This window comes from Typopeltis vanoorti, chromosome 13 (genome assembly GCF_054136105.1).
Source record: "Typopeltis vanoorti isolate ZY-2024b chromosome 13, IOZ_Tvanoo_1.0, whole genome shotgun sequence".
In the NCBI taxonomy this organism is placed as follows: domain Eukaryota; kingdom Metazoa; phylum Arthropoda; class Arachnida; order Uropygi; family Thelyphonidae; genus Typopeltis; species Typopeltis vanoorti.
In genome coordinates, this window is record NC_143561.1 from 64,993,297 (window position 1) to 65,012,875 (window position 19,579).

The 19,579-nt window shown below is 35.3% G+C and overlaps 1 protein-coding gene across 1 annotated transcript in view; it reads right to left on the minus strand.

Annotated features, from left to right (window-relative positions):
• Window positions 1-19,579, minus strand: part of hiw (MYC binding protein highwire) — a 1,014,282-nt gene that overhangs the window by 747,499 nt on the left and 247,204 nt on the right. Inside the window, exon 25 of the mRNA XM_090402616.1 lies at window positions 14,834-14,961. Coding sequence (XP_090258742.1) covers window positions 14,834-14,961 — 128 coding nt within the window. The remainder of the gene's footprint in view (window positions 1-14,833; window positions 14,962-19,579) is intronic.

Sequence of the window (19,579 nt, forward strand, 5' to 3'; positions counted from 1 at the left end):
TACACTTTTCACGACTACATTTTTATCAGCCAAATGTGGACATAAATTTATTGCCTGCATACTAATAAATTATATTACACAAAAAAGTGTTATAAATTTTGTGCAAATTAAATTGAAATACGTTTTGGCAAAAGTTACAAATTTCGTAAGGACGTAGTTAAGAAATTACTGTACAGTGCTTATAGAAAACTATACAGAGAGGCATTTCAGAGTGGAATAAGTCCATCTCAAACTGCAATGCAGCTCTCACAACATCGTACCATGCTTACAAGTGATTCAGGACTTCTTGAGGCAAACTGACCCACTCCTCCTCCTTCAGAACAAGGATAAGGCCTTTTTGTTTTCCCTATTTTGTCCCAAACGTGTTCTATGGGACTCAAATCTGGGGAGCATGCTGGCCACTCAATTCAATTAATATTCTCAGTATCCAGAAGTATCTCCACTGCTTGTGTACGATGTGGTGTGGAATTGTCATCCATAAAAATGAATTCTTTACCTACAACACCATGGAACAATCTAACATAACATCGAAGAACTTTGTTGCAATAATGTTCAGCACTTGTAGCTCAGTGTGTCCATTAAGCATGTCTCCCCTCACCATGGCCGCAGCACCACTGGATCTATCCCTTTCAAGAACATTCTCGTGCTGGTAAGCAGTAGCACTTTCACACCACATCAAGTATCATCTAGAATTGGATGAAGTCTAAAACGACTCATCTGTAAAAAGTACATTAGCCTATTGGTGTCTTTTCCAATTTTTATGGATAAAATAAAACTGAAAACATGGTCTATGATGAGCGGCAGAAAAAGGGCTGCAAACTACAGACCTTCAGGCATATAGGCTTCCTTGTTGAAAATGTCTTGCTACAGTTCGTTGGGATATTCATGTGCTTTTGCTTGAATAGAGCTGACTGTGCCATGGTGCATCGATTATGTTTTGTTGTTTTAACCAAATATCTGTCTTCATGTAGTTTGAGAGAGAGCGAGGGTGACCTCTTAGCAAATGTCTGGAACACATTCCATTGGTTTGAAATGCAAAGCTGCCCAGAACCTGGATACTGTGTTATGCGAGATTCTAAACTCTCTGGCAATATCAGTAATTCCGTGGCCTTCTTCATGCTTTTCAATAATTCTTCCCCGTGCGAAATCATCTAGATGATGTCTTTGAGATATTATAAAACAGTTTTGCAACTTTATTCCTTCACGAAAAGAGCTTCCTTCAAACAGATTTGCTTAGCACAGCCTTTTGTCTTTCATTCTGTTGCTACCACATGACCCCTTGTGCACAATTTAAAAATTTGAATATGTACCTTCTTTCCACTCTAAATTGTCAGTTATACAAATTGCTACAAGTTGATTTGATTCACTGAATTTGCAGTTGTAATCTTCAGAAAGAGTGTTCGTTTATAGGTTTTGGACACAAGTGCATGTGTATATATTCCAGATGATGACCTTGATATGAAGGTCAAAACACTGGCTGATTATTTTGGTTTATATTAAACTGATATTTTACTATAGCACGGTAGCTGATTCCATAATTTTTAAAAATTTGGAGTACTGAGCTAATTTCCTCTCATAATCTGATTTGGCCTTTCCTACCATACTAGTCACCATTCTTGCTTACACTCTATACTGCTCATGAGCATGTTGATCACCTTTTTCTTTATATTCTCTCCAGATGACAAAATAGTTTCAACAATGTCAGAGTGATGGAGAGAAATTGTCACACAGCATGCCAATTGAACAGGCTATGTTATTCCATAAAGAACTTGTTATATTAAAACCAGAGTGTGACTACAGGACAGCTTCAGAGGTTTAAGAAAAATCATTGAATTTCCATGGATAAAGTGGATACTGAAAAATGTCAGCAAACCACAGAAACAAATCGAATATGTGGACAAATGTTCTAAAAATGTTTGATGATCACCTCAGTCTAAGCATATAATGCTGATGAAAACTGCATTATATTGGTGATACACACACACACACACACCACTAAGGGCATTAACCACACTTCGCATTCATAATAACCAAGACGTCTATAGACGTCAAGGTTATTATGAATGCGAAGTACATATTAAAAGTGTAATACCATTGATATTATATGATGGATATAAAGCATATGAGGATGCATATTTGATCCATAATGGCCGGTAAGGTGGTTAACAGCACAAGAGGCAAAGAAGGGCTTGCAGAACTTCGATAATCTAAGGATAGAGTTATTATTTTAAGGTGCTCAAATGCAGCAATGCACTGATATAAGCCACTAGAAATAATTAAATGCTGTAGAACCTTAAAAGACATTAAAATGTATCATGTGCAAACAAAAATGGTGATTATTCTGAAATTGTGTTAGAATGATTTGAAGGTGTCTGAAGTGCACATATACTGCTGAAGAATGCACTGGAAGAATGAAATTCTTCTAAATCTGGACAACTGTTCAACTTAACTCAGAAGTGAACTCTAGTGTAAGAAAAATGTTTAAACAGTGTATTTACAACCAAACTTCCTCAAGACTAAGGAATATATTGTTCCATGAAGGCTAAATTCCCTCACTTTTCATGAAACATTCATTAGATGTCATAAATGCTGGCAGGCCTGTACACACAGTTATTAAAGAATTTAGCATAAAAGATGTGCTTTGGTTCATTACCTATGCCTGGGAGAAAGTACAGGCACCAACACTAAAGAAATGTTGACATAAGTTGTGGCATTTCTTGATGATTGATAATTCTCCTGAAATGTTGGCAATAACTTTACATGAAATAACTTTACAAACAATAACCTGTTTTCATTTAAATGTGTATCATTTATGCCAGTATTAATGCATGTATTTCAGAGATGTACGAGGATTATTAATACATGGCATCTGCTGCTCGGGCAAAATAGCCAATTTAGCAAGGCTCTAAAAATAAGGGTGCCAGAAAATCAGCAGTGTGCCTCTATTACCATGCTTCAATGCACTATTTGTTTAACAACATTTTTTTTATAAAAAAACATTAATGAAGAATTATTTTAGAGCATGCTTTGAAAAACTAATAATTTGAAACAAAGATTCATCATCATCAAATTCCTGACATGTACCCTCAAGGGGTGTACAGGATATGATAATACTACATGAAAAATTTACATCATTACTAACTTCCTATCTACAATTTTCCTCCAAATCAGTCTGTTACTTGTCAAGACTCCAACATTATGATTATCAGATCTTATATTTCTATCGTCTAAGGCACATTGTACCATATCAATCCACCTATATCTTGGTCTTCCTCTGGGTCATTTTCCTGCCAACCTGGCAGAGAACACTTATTTTGCTAATCTTTCCTCACTCATTCTGTTTAAGTGACCATACCACCTGAGATTAGCCTCTACTAACGCATTCCTGGATGCCGACAATGTCAAGTTCTTTCCTAATATCCTCGTTTTTAATATGATATTGCCATTGATGCAATCTATTCACGCTTCTAATCTTTCTCAGGACTCTCATACCTGTGGTCTCTAGTCTTTGGTCATCTGTTTTTCTTCTAACCCAGCTCTCAGATCCATAAGTTAAAACTGGTTTGAACACTGTCTTGTATACAGCTAATTTAGTGTTCCGACTAATTTCTCTCTTATTCCATATCAATTTATTCAATTGACTTCCCACCATACCAGCTTTGCTGATTCTGTTGTCTATTTCCATATTTAATTTACCATCTTCACTAAAAATTGTGCCTAAGTAGCTGAAATGTTTTAATTGTTCCACAGGTTCCCCATTCACAACACAGTTGACATTTTCAACGATTCTACCTATTTTCATTGTCTTTGTCTTTTTATTGCTGACCTTCATACCATATCTATTACAACAGTTATTCAATTTAGTCAGGGAATTTTGCAAACTTGTAACGGATTTATTTAGAAGTATAACATCATCCCCATAAAGCAAGGAGCTGGATATTAACATCTCCAATTCTGATATCATGTTTAATACCACTTTCCTTCATAATGTGATCCATATAGATAATGAATAACAGACAGGATAACGTACATCCTTGTCTCACACCAGATTTAACATTAAACCATCTTCCTGTACTTCCATCAATTCTAACTGCTGATTTACAACTCAAATAAAGACTAAGTATTGCCTGATATAATGCCCCATTGACACCATATAACTGTAGCATATTGAATAGCTTCTCTCTTGGTACTTTGTCATATGCCTTTTCCAGATCGACAAAACTTAAATAAAGATCTTTGTTATATTCCCATGCTTTCTCAACTATTTGTCATAAAGTGAAGATCTGATCCTGACAGCCTCTATTTGGCCTGAATCCAGCTTGTTCTTCACCAAGCTTTTCTTCCACAATTCTTCTCAACCGTTTCTCAAGCATACTTGCATAGATCTTGCCAGGAACACTCAGTTGGGAAATACCTCTGTAATTCTCACATTCAGTTTTATTTCTCTTTTTATATATGTGTACTATTAGAGCTCTACTCCAATCATTGGGAATTAGTTCCTCTGTCCAAGCTTTCTGAACTATGCAGTGCAGCCACTGCAAGACTTTTATACCACCATACTTCAACATTTCTGGTCGAATATCATCTACTCCTGCTGCCTTTCCACATTTCAAGCCTTTGATGTCTTTTTCTACTTCACGTATGGATATGTATTCCTGACTGTATGCCTGTTGAGTGTTTTTTTTTTACCACTGTGCTATCAATGCTTGTTTTATTTAGCAATTTTTCGAAGTAATTACTCCATACTTCAAGGATATCTTTTTTCTTCTGCTTTCATGTCACCTTTATCATCTCTAACTCCTTTTACAACACTTCTCACAAAGATTCATTATCATCAAATTCTTAAAAAGTACACTTGAAATGGTCTATAGGGGAATTGTTATTACTACTTTCCATCAACAATTTTCATCATCATAATCATCAAATTCCTGATATGTACCCTGAGGGAGTGCACAAGATAGTGATAAATTTTTTGTGTAGTACTTTACCTCATACTAAAAATTTTCCTCCAACTTAATCTGTTATCTGTCAGAACTCCAATGTCAGATGTTATATTTTGATCTTCCTCTTGGTCTTTTCGTGCCATCCTGGTAACAAACAACTTTTCCTCTCCCATTATGTTTAACTGAACAGACTACCTCAGAATAGCTCTGCTCATAAATTCTTGAATGTTAATAATGTCAAGTTCCATCATAATATCCTGATTTTTAAGATGATTTTTGCCATTGATGCCAATATATACTTCCTAAATTTTTCTCAGAACTCTCTTATCTGTGGTCTCCAGTATCTGATCAAGCATTTTAATTTCTGACACAGCTCTCAGATCCATAAGTTAAAGCTTGAACACTGTCTTGTATACTAGTTTAGTGGTCTGAATGATTTCTCTCATATTTCATTCAAAAATGTTCAGTTGAGTATTTTAGTAATAAAGTGTGACACCTTTTGACTTCTGCATTACTTCAACCTTGGTATCATTTCTGGGTCTGGCTCCCACTGATGAGACCTCAATAAAGGTTGAAACCAGTCTGAGTAGTGGCCCTTCCTATAATGCATAACATTATACATGACCATAAGGATGTGTGTTGCATTATGGGATACTAAGACAATTGATGCAAAGTCTTTAGCCTCTATATAAAGTAGCTCAGTTGTGATGTTACTTCATACGTAAATTTTTATTTGCTTACATTTAGATAAAGGATTAAACCAAGAATATAATTTCTTGGCATCTATAATTTATAAATTTCAATTTAGTCAGGGAATCCTGCAGAATTGTACTGGATTTACTTAAGACTACAAGATCTGCATAAAGTAAAGAGCTGAGTTGAATATTCCCAATTTTGATATCAGGCATAATGCAATTTTCCTTCATAATTTTTTAATATATATATTTATCCCACATATGAATGGTACAAGAACCTATAGCACATCAATGCCATGCGTGATGTGTAGATAAGGGTTGAGAAAGAAGAAACTATTCAGAGACATTCACCTTAAAAAGCTGTAAGTTGAAATTGTTGAGAAATACATCATGAAGAAGGCTGTTCCAGAGGACAGAGGTAGATGGAATAAATGATGAAGAGGAGTCCAACATTCCTTTACAAACTGCAAACTCATCAGGTTTGATGAGTTTGCAGTTTGTAAAGGAATGTTGGCCAACTGCTACTCATATTTTAATAGGCCTAACAGCCAGTGGAAGAATGATTGCCAATTCACTGGAGTAGCAACCATAGAAGTACTTGCTGAAGAGACACAGAGTTGAAACAATGCCTCTGTGAGATAGAGGCTGAAGTGAGCTTGTGAGAGAAGGATCATCTTTGTGCTAGATTGCTCTTCTCTGGATAACATCAAAAATTTTCGAAGAGGTTTTAGATGTACCACCCCAAATGTGTGAACAATATTCTAAGAATGGGCAGATTTGGATTTGTATAGGATTAGTTAATGGGCAACAGCTTCTTGAGTGGAAAAGAATGCCTAGTTTTTTAGAAGCTCAGGAAGCTATTAATGTGATATGTTTGTGAAAAGAGAGGTTGAAGGTGAATGTCAGTCTTTGGGAGTTCATCCTGTCTAGTGGTGTGTGTGTATGTATTACTAGGATGAGGGAAGGTAAACTGAGATCACTTTTGCAAGAGGAAAGGCAGGCCTACATTTTGGCAACATTCAAGGTGACCAGGTTATCCTTGTCCCCCCCAAATTTATAATGATTGAGAGTAGGTTCATTTATGTAGAAGAGAAAGAGGGTAGGTGAGAGAATGGAGCCTTGCTGCACTCCTGCATTGATGGCAAAGTCTGAAGAGAAGGTGCCATCTACCATGAATGACCAGAGAGGAAGCTGGCTATCCAGTTTCAGAGGATGGCAAGTGAACCAAAGGAAGGCAGTCTGCAAAGCAATTCTTGATGCCAAACATGATCAAAAATCTTGGAAATGTCAAGAGTGATAGCACACATTTGTCTGAACCTTTCCATGGCAAGTGTCTAGTGATGAATGATGTAGGCTAAGATATCAGCAGTGGATCTGGATTGGCAGAATCCATACTGGTGATCATTGATTAACTAGCGAGCTTCTAGGTACTGAAGGAGTTGACATTGGATAACTTTCTCCATTATTTTGGAAAGGATTAAGATGATGGCAATTGGTCAGTAGTTGGATGGTAGGCTTTTGTCTCCTTATTTTGAAATGGGTTGGATATATATTAGTTTCTATGAGATGGATAGGTGTCAGCTGAGTATAGAAGATTAATGAGAAGATAGAGGACAGTGTTAGCTCTGGAGCACCAGTTTGAGCACAATAGGAGAGATGCCATCAGGATCAGATGACTTTGTAGTGTTCAGGTTGTCTAATATTCTTATGTCTTTCTGCAGGAAATCCACAGGAGGCATATTCAGTTGCTGGTATGGAAGAAGGTGATTTGCCTTCATTGTCTATGCAGGAGTTAGAGAAAAGAGTGATGCTAGAAGGTTGGTTTTTTCCTTTGGATGCTGTAACAGTGCTGCCATCTGGATAGATGAGAGGTTGGGAGTGCAGGTGAGCAGAAGTTGCATCTAATGGCTTTTGCGAGAGACCAGAAGGCATGGCTACCATTTGGACAAGAGATGAGTTTTCTGCTTTTGGCCTTTATGAAGTTTGATTTGGATTTGATGATAACTGATTTACACTTATTGTGTAATCAGTTATCACTATGTGCGCTTCCACATAGGCTGAGTATGAAGCTTGGGTTATTGATGGACGCCAACTATGGTAAGCTGATTTTTTTTTCTTCAACTGCTTTCAAAGATATTCTGTTGAACCAGAACTTTGGACTGGAATTTTAGATGAAATGAGGGATAAATGTCATCATGCCACTGTGGATGATTTCTTTGACTCACTCAGAAAAGGTATCTAGGTCAGAAGAGTGAAAGCAATAGTCAGGCCATAGGAAAGAAGAGTAGCAGTCCTGGAGATTATCCTATTTTGTACTGTCAAAGGAAACGAGGTTGGGTGTGGTCAGAGGAGGGGCATTCTGTAAGATTGGAAACTTATACAAGATTGTGGTCTGAGTTGCTGAGAAGAGAGGTAACCTTTACAGTGCCTGGAAGGAGAACTAATTAAAAAGGTGATGAATAACAGCGTAGATCACGAGAACTTTTTCTCACACCAGATTTAACATCAATGCCATCTCATGTACTTCCTTCAACTCTGTTGACTTACAACTCAAATATAGACTATGTACTGCTAAATATAATGTCCCATTTACACCATATAATTGTAGCCTTTTAAACAGCTTTTCTCTCAGCAATTTGGAAGTTTATTATTATAAACTTTCGAATTTAATTTGCTATCTTAACTAAAAATTGTACTTAAAGAGAATGACATATTTAACCTTGTTTATAGATTCTGCATTGAGAAAGCAGTTGATGTTTTCCATGTTATGGTTATTAGTATAACTTTACCAGAGACATAAGTCCATCCAAGGTGGCATTCACAAATTATCCAAATTCATATACCAGAATGTATATGTAATGCAAAGATTGGCAAAAGCAAATACTGGTTTAAAAAAATTAAATAATATATGGAAATCATCCAAATATCATAATGAAATCAAAATAAAACTTTTCAATAGCAATGTTAAGATTGTATTATTATACAGATCAGAGTAATGGAAAATGATAAAAAAAGGAAGCTAAATTAAAAAGTTTTCAAACAAAATATTTTTGTCTGAACACGTAACACATAAAGACTTACATAAACTAACTAAGCAAAAAGCAAGATGGAAATGAATTAGACATGTATTGAGAATGGAGAACAATTGAGATAGAAATTCCAAGAGTAGCATTGAGATGGATCTCAGAAGGAAAAGGCCTAAATTAACTTTTCAGAGAATGATAAAAAAGGAAAGAAGAATGGCTGGTTGGGATACTAGAAAGAACTGAACTGATGCCATAAGTGAGATATCTGAAAGAAACAGATCTCTGCCTTATGTGCCACAAAGCATAAAGAGGATAAGTAAGTTATAGTTATAAGTAATAGTACGTAACTACTACTACTACTACTACTACTACCAAATATGTTCAAATCAGTTTGATACTTGTGAGGGAAAAATCATAACACCTGGAGGAAAGTTAAGTTAGTCTCAAACAACCAGTTTGAGACTAACTTAATGGTGGAGGTAGGGAAGGGAAGAACAGCAGGTTAAATCATATATTGACAAATCAGATATGTGTACAACCAATTACACTATCTGCATAGTATAGGTTGATTGATTTGGTATATATTCACTCTACTCATCTTCTCCCTTTCTTTCCTTCTGTTACCTTTTTTTTTCATACATATTTAAACACAAATATATAGCAATACTGTCATATTCACTGTCAAATTTGATAATTATTACATATACATTTTAATTACCCTATTGTTGGCATAACCATCTAATTCTTTAAGTTATGTAAAGTTCTCTGCATCTGTAACCTGCTAAAGACCGTTCCACATATTTTCTATTCTATACTGTACAAAATGAATTTTGTATATTTGTTCTAATTCTTCTTTACTATCTTTAATTATTACCCTACAGTAGAACTTGGTTTTCCACCAAATGCAGAAAACTCCTGTTGCATTGACATATTAATTGAGATATCCATCTTTTTTTAGACACACACCCTGAACTAACTTATAAATTTCACTTAAACTTTCTCTCCATTTCCTGTTAGATAAATTCAAACTACAACTAACTAACTGATGCTTATAAATCTCATGATACAATTTCTCTAAACGTTTAATCAATCCTCACAGAATACACTGGATTCTCTTGACAGAGAGTGTAAATATTGGCAAGTAGAGCTTGGAGCTATAATCAAATACCGGTGCAAAAGACAGTATTTTGCACTGGTATACTGCAAAAGGCAGAGTATTATTACTTCCTTTCTTTTACAAGTGAAGTTTCTTTTAATTAACCCAATTGTCTTCTAAACTTTACTATTTGTCTGATATCCATGCAGTTGTTCACATTTGACAATAGTAATGCATGGAAAATAGTCAATACCTAGGATTAGGAGGAGAAATCAAGTCGGAATTCAATGAATAAGTATCATCATTGAGAAGGAGCTGCAAAAGAAGAAAATGTTATGGAGGGTATATAAGAAGAAAGCTGAGTGGCAAGATCATAAGCAAAAAAAATCACAGGCAAGAAGGGTAAGGACTAGCATGATGAGGAAAGCAAAATCAGATTATAAGATATAGCTGAACATAGTATGGAAAATCCCAGTTTTTTTTGCTACATGGCAAGCAAAAAAAGAAGAATGATGATGAATGAAGAAGAATAAACTCTGGTAGTATGGAGGCAACAGACACAAAAGAAATAACTGATTTACTCAGTGGTCACTTTGCAAGTGTGTGTCATCCCAATGTTTAGCTCAAATGCATAAAGGAAGCTCCAAGAGGGAGGTTTCAAATTATAGGCCAATGAATATCTCAGGAGTATTGTTGTGGTGGTGGTGAAAAAGTTTAGTTGAGGCAGAATTCAGGAATGGATGGAAGGAAGTATTACACTAGTGGCCAAAATTGTGGAAATCTTTTGTAAAAAGTGTATTTCTGAGGTTTCATGGCTCATAACACCACTTTTATTTGGAGTAATACCATAAAATTATATATCAATAAAAAGATAATTTAATCAATTTAAAATTAATCAACAAAAGACAATTTAATCAAAAGATTAAAATGGGCTAAAACAGATTTTTGATTGGGTTAAAAGGTCTGGGCTATTCACAGGCCATTTTAGCAGTGGAATATGATTATCTTGAAACTACTTTTTGCACACAGCAGCAACATGACATGACATGGAGCTGAATCCTGTTGAAATATAAATGCTTCATTACCTTGGAAAACATGCAGAAAGCTTCAGTTTGGGCTAAAGTATTTCATTTATGTATTTTTGGGCATTTATATTCCCATTAATGACACAAATTCTGCCCACACCTTTTGATGTCTTACAACCCCAGATCATAACACTAAGTGGGTGTTTCACAGTAGGTGTAATGCAATCAGGATGCAAATCTTCTCTGATTCTTCTCCTTACATATTTTATGCCATCACTACCAAACAGAGAGATTTTGGTCTCATCACTCCAAATAACACTGTCCCATTGTTCCGCTGTCCAGTGAAAATCGGTTTTAGCCCATTTTAATCTTTTCAACCTTTGTTTGAGAGATAAAAATGGCTTTTTTTGTAGAATTCTTTCATGGAGCATTTAGACTAAATTCCTGTAGTCTGTGCCAAACAGTCCTTGCACTCAATTTCACATTGTATTGCGCCATTTCATCTTGTATACACTCAGATGATTTTCTTCTGTCACGTGGGCACAGTCTCTCAATTCTTCTAGCATCATAATTTTTCTTCTAATTTCTTCATAACTGTAGCCTTGTTCACTTAATAGTACTATTTTACATCGCTTTCTGGGTGACCAGTCAACTCTCTGTGCCATTTCTTTAGTTTTATTACGTTTTACATGCTCACTAAAAAAAAAAAAAAAAAAAACCTTTATAGCAATCACATAACACACTGACAAATGTCCTCCTCTCAGCTCCAATACATGACATCAATAGCTGAATCCTACTGTGACCTTATTGGCTCATTGCCAAAACAAGATGACACCTGACTGGTTCTCTAAACTCATGCTCATTGGCTACATTCAAATGAGGGAAAGCTACTTCATATCAACCTAAGCAAGTTGTGCTTCTTTTTTCTGATTATTTGGCTATAACTTTTCATAGAATACAGATAACTGAACAAACTTTGTTGCATTACATTCTTGATTAAATTATCTTTCCATTGATGTATATAATTTTATAGTGTTACACCAAAAAAAGTGGTGTTATGAACCATCAAACCACAAAAATACACTTTTTCCAAAAGTGTTTCCACAATTTTGGCCACTTGTGTATCTCTATGCGGTGGGGGGGGCATGGCTTTGTAAAAGGGGGGATCTTGTTTTAGCAATTTACTCACTTTTTGTAATAAAATGATGGCTGAGTTGGATATGGCCACAGCATGATATTGCTGGGCTTTGAAGATGTTTTTCAACAGGATACCAAATGGAGCTCTATTATTTAAGCTGGAGTAAACTGGAATGGATATGAATAAAAAGGTAATTGAGAGATAGATATCACAGAGCAATATATGGTGGATTGTATCAAAGCGAAGGCAGGTGATCAGTGTTATGTGTGACAGGGCTTTTACTGAGCCTATGCTGTTCAGTTTTTGCATTAATATTATTGGGAATGATCTGGGGGAGGAATATCCAGTTGTTGTTGTCTGATGATGCTAAACTGGAGAGCACAGTGCTTAATGAAGGTAATGTAAAGATCCTGAAGGATAATCTAAATAGCCTGGTAGTTTAAGTAAAGGATGATGGATACCAATTAAATGTGTCAAAGTATAATGTTATGCACTTTTAGATGAAAACATTATAAGCTGTGTACTGTAGATGAAACTACACTTCAAGAAATTGATGAGGCTAAGGATTTAGAAGTAATGGCAGACGAGTTGTAGTTCATACTACAAAAGTGGGCAAAATATCTCAAAAAATCACTTGGATATTAAAAAACACTAACAAACAAGGATAAGGAAATTGTTATACCTCTTTACAAAGCTTTGATGCAACCACAAACTGAACTACTGTGTACAGATCTGGCCACCTGAGTTTCTTGGAGATGTGGAAGTGGGGAAGAGGATTCAGAGATGAGTGACCAAAATGCTGTGCAGTTTGTGGTTTATGAAGTTTAGTTAACAGTAGAGAAAGGGATATGACAGAAACATAAGTTAATAAAGGGGCTTCATAGAGTAGATGCAAAAGACATTTTCCAATACATAACTGGATGAGAGGGAGAAAGAAGAGATCATCCTAGAAGTTGTGTAAAAGTGTGCTTAGTAAGGATTATACTTTTTTTTTTTCTTTTTTACTTGGAGAGGTAAATGAGCCGAACAGGTTACCAGTCAGTTGTGAGTGCTTTGTCAGTAAACAACTTGTTAAATATGATAGGCATTATGCTGATAATGTTCAGTGTGGACCTCATATGGTAAGTATTTGAAACTCCATGGAGATGTCCATGTAATAACAATAATAATAATACAATCAATGAAAATCTTATTTCTTGTGTCTTCTCACTATGTGAAATCACATTATCATATCATTTAATAATGACATCCATATTCTAGAAAGAAATCCAGCAAGTAAGTATTCAGCATTATTATTATTATTAGCTTTGCTCTTAATATACAAAATCCTCCCTCAAAATGCTTGATTTTATCTAGAAGAGAGCTATTCACTTAATATATGACCCCCCTCCCCTCCCTCTCTCTCTCTGACTCCAATTGCTTTCTAATAGACAATTCCATAATACTGGTCCCATTGCTTATATACCTTGTAGATTTGCTTCTAATCTGCACACAATTAATCTGAGTCAATTCACTTCACTGCTGTTGACTTTTCTGTTTTTGAGAATATAGTGTTTACACCTTCTTTGCTGATTAGATCAAATATATAGGGTTAAGCTGTTCTTTTTAGTAATTTAAAGCCTTCATTCTCTAAAGCAGGGTTTCTCAAACTGCGTTCCGCAGAAGGTGAATAGGTGTTCCTCGAGAAGTTCTGGAATTTGTCATTTTAGTTTTCTAAGCATTTTTCATGAATAAATATTTTATAGTAGAAATATTCTGAGGAGAATAATATTCGTGAATATGTCGAAAAGCTCAGACCCAGAATGCCTAACAACATCTGTGTATCGTTAATTTTCACACATTGAAACCTTTTAACATTTGGGGAAAGGGAATAGCGCTGTTTATGACGGGTCATAAAAATTGCCTGCAAGCGGATTATAACAATGGTGGCAGTTATAATCCGCTTGCAGGATTATAACAATGGCTCTGTTCTCAAAACTGAAGGAAATGACATCTGTGTAGCAAATGTCAGTGACCAAGCGGCATATTTTTAAACATTGAAATATTCATGAATTATCATTAATTTTCACACATTGAAATATTTCAACAATCGGAAAGAGAATACCGCCGTTTATGACTGATCATAAAAATTGCCTGCAAGCCGATTACAACAATGGGTGATGTGTTGCAAATGTCAGTGACCAATCAGCAAGGAAGTATAAAGAAAATTTTTCCACTGAAATTGAAGATCAAGATAGTCTGTATCTGGTTCTCAGATCTAGTAATACTGAATACTTTCTTCGCAAGTTCGTATTGCAGTGTGTAAGTGCTTGTTCTGAAACCGAAGTGCCGTGATTTTTTTAAAAGTAATAGGAATACAGATTTAAATTCTAATATGAATAAGAAACAAGGCACTTTGTTTAATTTTGGTATTAAGAAATCTCTTATTGAAGGTGTTTGTGACGGAACAGATAGTGAATCATCCGCCTCAAGCCTACAAAGATCTCCAGGATGTACAAAAGGAGGGGAAAACTACCAGCACACAGGAGAAAAAGTCTGCATTCACTCGTAAGTACTTATAATAATATTATAAATATATTTGGTGATCAGAATAGGATATGTCAATGAAAATCAGATTAATTTAAAGTTGACGCTTTAAATAAATCAATTAAATTAATTAAAACATCAATTAAAATAAACGTTAATTGATGTTTAATTAGTAATTAATTATTAATTATCAGTTATTAATAAAAATCATCTAATTTACCAATTAATTATTAATTAATACATTACAAAATAACTGAGGTGTTCTGTGAAAATTTCAGGATTTGTGAAGTGTTCCGTCGTAGAAAAAGTTTGAGAAACCCTGCTCTAAAGTATCTAAAATGTTATGATAAAATTGCAGATGAGAAATGTATATAAACCACTTACTTTTAGCTTTGCAGTATATTCTCCTCTTCCACCAAACAAACCAAATCCTCCTAAAAGAATATCTGTGTCTGTCATGAATCGGATTGCTTCAATTGAATGCCCTGAATAACCCCAACCTCCTCCATGACCTTTACCAAAACACAAATAAAAAATAACAGGTAAAGAAATGATAGCTGCCAATAATAAAAAAGGTGTACTCCATAACAGCATTCCTATACACTCATGAGCCAAAACATTATGACCGCCTACCTAACAGAGTGTTGGGCCTCCTTGCTGAGATTACTGCATGTACCCATCTTGTCAGTGACTCCACTAAACTACAGAAGGTGTTCTGAGGTATTTTGGACCAAACATACAGGTTGATGTCTCTGAGGTCAGCAACCAAGCGTGATGTCCACCAGCAGATGCTGCATTCCACATAATTCCATTAATGTTCGAGGGATTCAAATTGGAGGATTAGGTAGTCAGAGGAAGCACTCAGAATGTTTGGAAATGCGCTTTAAATTACGCTTTCCCAATATGAGCCTTGTGACATGACTGTCTTGCTGGAAGAGTCCAGATGCACTGAACCACATTTTTACCCTGCAGGCAGGGGAATACTTGGTCTGAAACAATCCCCATATAAGAATTAGCAGTCAAGATATGTTCAATGGGGATGAGAGGACCCAGTGATGTCTAAGAGAACAATCTCCATACCAGGATACTGGCACTGCCAGCCTATTTCTGGCCAGCCGTTCAGTCTGACTGGATGGAAAAAAACCAGGAGATCATAATGTTTGGACATATGAAGGTATAGTAACACTACCCACAATAACAACAGTTGAACCTACAGTAGTTTGTGGCACAATTTTGTTTTGCCTAATTGCACTATTAAATGGCTTAACTGAAATGATAATTTTAATAATAATACTAAATATAAGAATTATTATTTATAATTTTGAACTGGTTTGTGGTTTTATGGTGCAAGGACAGCTAAGGTCATACTGTGCCATGACATTAGTTACAGCAGTACATAGGGTATTAATAAATAAATAAATAGTTATAAGGAGATAAATTAATGAATAAGATAAAATGTATGTACAAAGTGTCAAGTATCTGCATATTAAGAGTATTAATAAATAATTATTTACTATTGATTAATCAACAGCAGAAAGGCACACTGTGTGTTGTAGAGATGTTTGTTGCTCTCTGAGTACAGAAAAGCCTTGCCTTTACCATTTTTTCCAACATCTTTTTCAGGATAGCAATGAAAATGGACTTATGACAAGAATCTGAGAACTATTCTTCTGTAAATATTCTGTTGTTATAGCAAGAGAAGGAGATTCATACAAGATGATGGGAGGTGCTTTATCATCTCATAATGGATGTTATCATGGCCCACTGTGCCAGGATGAAACATGAGAAAAGCTCTTTTGAGCCTCCTACTTAACTAATGGCTGATTTTACAGCTCTATTCCATTGGTACAAAAGCCATATCCATATCCTCCTCCTAAAAAATCAGGAGGATATGAAACTGTTGCTGAGATTGTGGCAAAGTTTTCTCTCAAAGTGTCTGTAATGGCTTCGGGATTAGCAACAATAAATTCATTATGTTTCAAGGTAGACAAATGGAGTACTTTGTATCTACATTTCATCTCCCAGATTTTATCCCATACAAAGTTTGCACTGAGTGTTTGATTAATCAATTATGTAAATTGGATCCATGACTGTTTTTGACTCTGACATCTCACATAACATGCTTTGGTCCAAGCATGCTTAAATGCTATTAAGTTTGTTGTGACAGAGCATGGGCTATTTTTCATAGATACCCTATCTTGATCTATTTTGGCTGACTGGCACTCTTGGTTCCACCAAGGCTTTGAATAAAGTGGAAAAACAGGATGATGTTTTTGGAATTGCTGCAGCTGCTGCATGGACAATATAGTCTATTACACACTTCACTGCTTCATTGATAGGTGTTTGGCTGATTACTTTGATATTAAAATTTTGCAAGATTGGAAAATATGTTCCAGTCAGCCTGATCCATTTTCCATATGGGCATCTGCATTGAACATGATTCCTGTGAACACGTGCTAACAACAGGAAAATGATTGCTTCTGTATATGTTTTCTTCGACATCCCATGTGAGCAGTGGAAAAATGGCAAAGGAGCAGATTGTAAGATCGACTGTACAATAAGAGCAGGTAGGCATATGGAAGAAGGTATTTACTCTGTTATTAATAAGGGAGAAGTCATGGTTGTTGAACATTCATTCAGTGATACAACCTCATCTATTTGTAATGGCACTACCCCACAGAATATTATGTCCATTAAAGTGACCCTTCAGGAGTATGGGCTGAGGCAGTTGCATTATGAGATTATCAAGTTCCGTTTCATTTAATTCATAACCTGGTGGTACATATACTGAGCAGACTGTGATAAGAAACCCCACAGACAATCATGTTGCTACTGCTTCCAGAGCAGTATAAAGCTAGACATGATGGAAAGGAGTATGATTTCCCATGGGAATAGCTACTCCACCATGAGCAGGACCATCTTCAGTTCTAATCTTGTGTACAAGAGTGATATCCCTAAAGGTAGGGTCCTCACTGGATTTTAAATATGTTTCCTGTAGACAGAAACAAAAAGATTTGTTTCTACAGCAGGCTTGATATCATCGATATTCTGACAAAACCCATGACAGTCCACTGTAAAAATTTTCCTATTGTTTAGGCTTTGTAGACTTGTCTGATTTTTGGAAGGTTAAGAACTTACCCTTGTTACATTTATATTTCTGATTAGATTTTGAGAAATGTGTGACCAGTGTCCATCGATTCCTCTGGAAAAATATCTAATACATCAGGTGTGTCAGGATCACTGGGTAAGTTCAAGTTACTTTCAGTGGATACTGACGTATCCATTTTTGCTGTGAGAGGGTCTGATGGTTTATCTTTAAGTAATAACCTGGCCATAATGTTTTTCCAGATGTCCACAGGTCAAACACGGTGGCAAGCCATTGGATCTGAGTGATGGTAGATTGGAAGGTAGAATAGTAAAAACAAAAGAGTCAGAAGTAGAGCGAAGAATATGTGAAGAAAAGCAAAGGAAAAGAAGAAGAATGAAAAGGGCCAGTACCATCACTGGGAGGTCCACTCCACCACAAATAGATGCCTCACATGGAAGGTATTTTGAACTTTTTTTTTTGCGAATAAAAATTAAATAAGAATAATAAAGGGGAAGTGTTCTTCATCCAGTCTTGAATGACTGGGTGAAGAATGAAAATTACTGCAGTAAAATAGATCTATATGACCAAATAAAGATAAGCTAGCATTTTAACTCTTGGCATACAACACAGGTTTTAAAATTCATTGTGTATTATGGAAGGTAAACACTGGATATTTTGACCTCTACATTGAGGTCATCATCGGGAAAACACACATATGCATAGGACACAAGCTACATAACACTAAAATAAACTAAATCTAAATGTTTTGTTAATCATTTACAATAACCTGACATTTGATGGGGAAAAAAAAAAAAAAAATATATATATATATATATATATATATATATAAAATTAATTAACCTAAATAAAATATTCTTATATACATAAGTAAAACAATATGCAGATGATTAAAAAAAAAAAAAAAAAATACTGTGGAACTACATCAACTGCATCTTGAACATCCTCTTCCCTTAAGGTTTTCTCGTGTTGGGGTTCTGCCATCAACATTTTGGATGCTATCGGGTGTAGATGGATCCCCCAGATTCTTATAATTACTAATCGATCATTCTTGTTGAGATTAGAATGATGTTTCAGCATCTCACAAGCTTCCTTGAATTTTCCTTCAAATCAGGTTTTGGTCTGTTTTACCATAGTGAAGGAATTTAATGTGTCGTTTATGTTCATCATTAATTGTTTGTTGGAATGATGTCCTGTTTCCCTATGTAGGGAAGATTGCAGATGCACTTAATTTTGTAAATCCCCTAAGTAGGCAAGGTAAGGAAGGGGATCTTTGGATGAGCTGAGCATACTTTTTAATTTTGCAGGAGATTTGAAAGTTACCTTAATGTTGTATTTATGTAGTGTTCTATTTTTTCTGATATTCCCCTAATGTATGGTATGGCAATCTTGTATCTTTTTTTGCTTTTCATGGTATTATTGTGGAGGATCTTGTGAACTGTTTTTTTTTTTTTTTTGTTGTTGTTACCATTTTTTTATGAACGCTTGGTAATAATTTCAAATTTCTTCTTCAGCACCTATTCATTGGAGCAAATTTTTAGGACTAGATTGAGGGTGCTGATAATCTATAGTTTTTGTGAAGGATGGCTTACATAATCAAGATAATTTTGTTTTTGGATTTAAATAAAAATAAAACCACTTATCAAATTTTACTAGAGATTCGAAATATCAAATTTCATTAAATTCCATCCATCTGGCCAGTGCAAAACTACACCAATTTGAAATATATTGTCAGAATAAATATCAGATTGAAATCATGATGTTTTGGCCGTACTCAGACTATTTAGTGGAGTACTGTTGATGATAGCCGATGAGTTGCAGCCAAGGAAAGTAGTATATCAAGATGATAGACATGTGAATGATAGTTCATTTGAGGCGGTCTGGTGTGAAATAGTGACCAAAGCAACCAAATATACAGTTCGTTGCTGCTATAGGCCAGGGGATATAGGGGGTGATATTGAATTCATGCATCAGCAAATTAGTGCAATGAGTGCAGGATTAGTGATTATTATGGGGAATTTTAA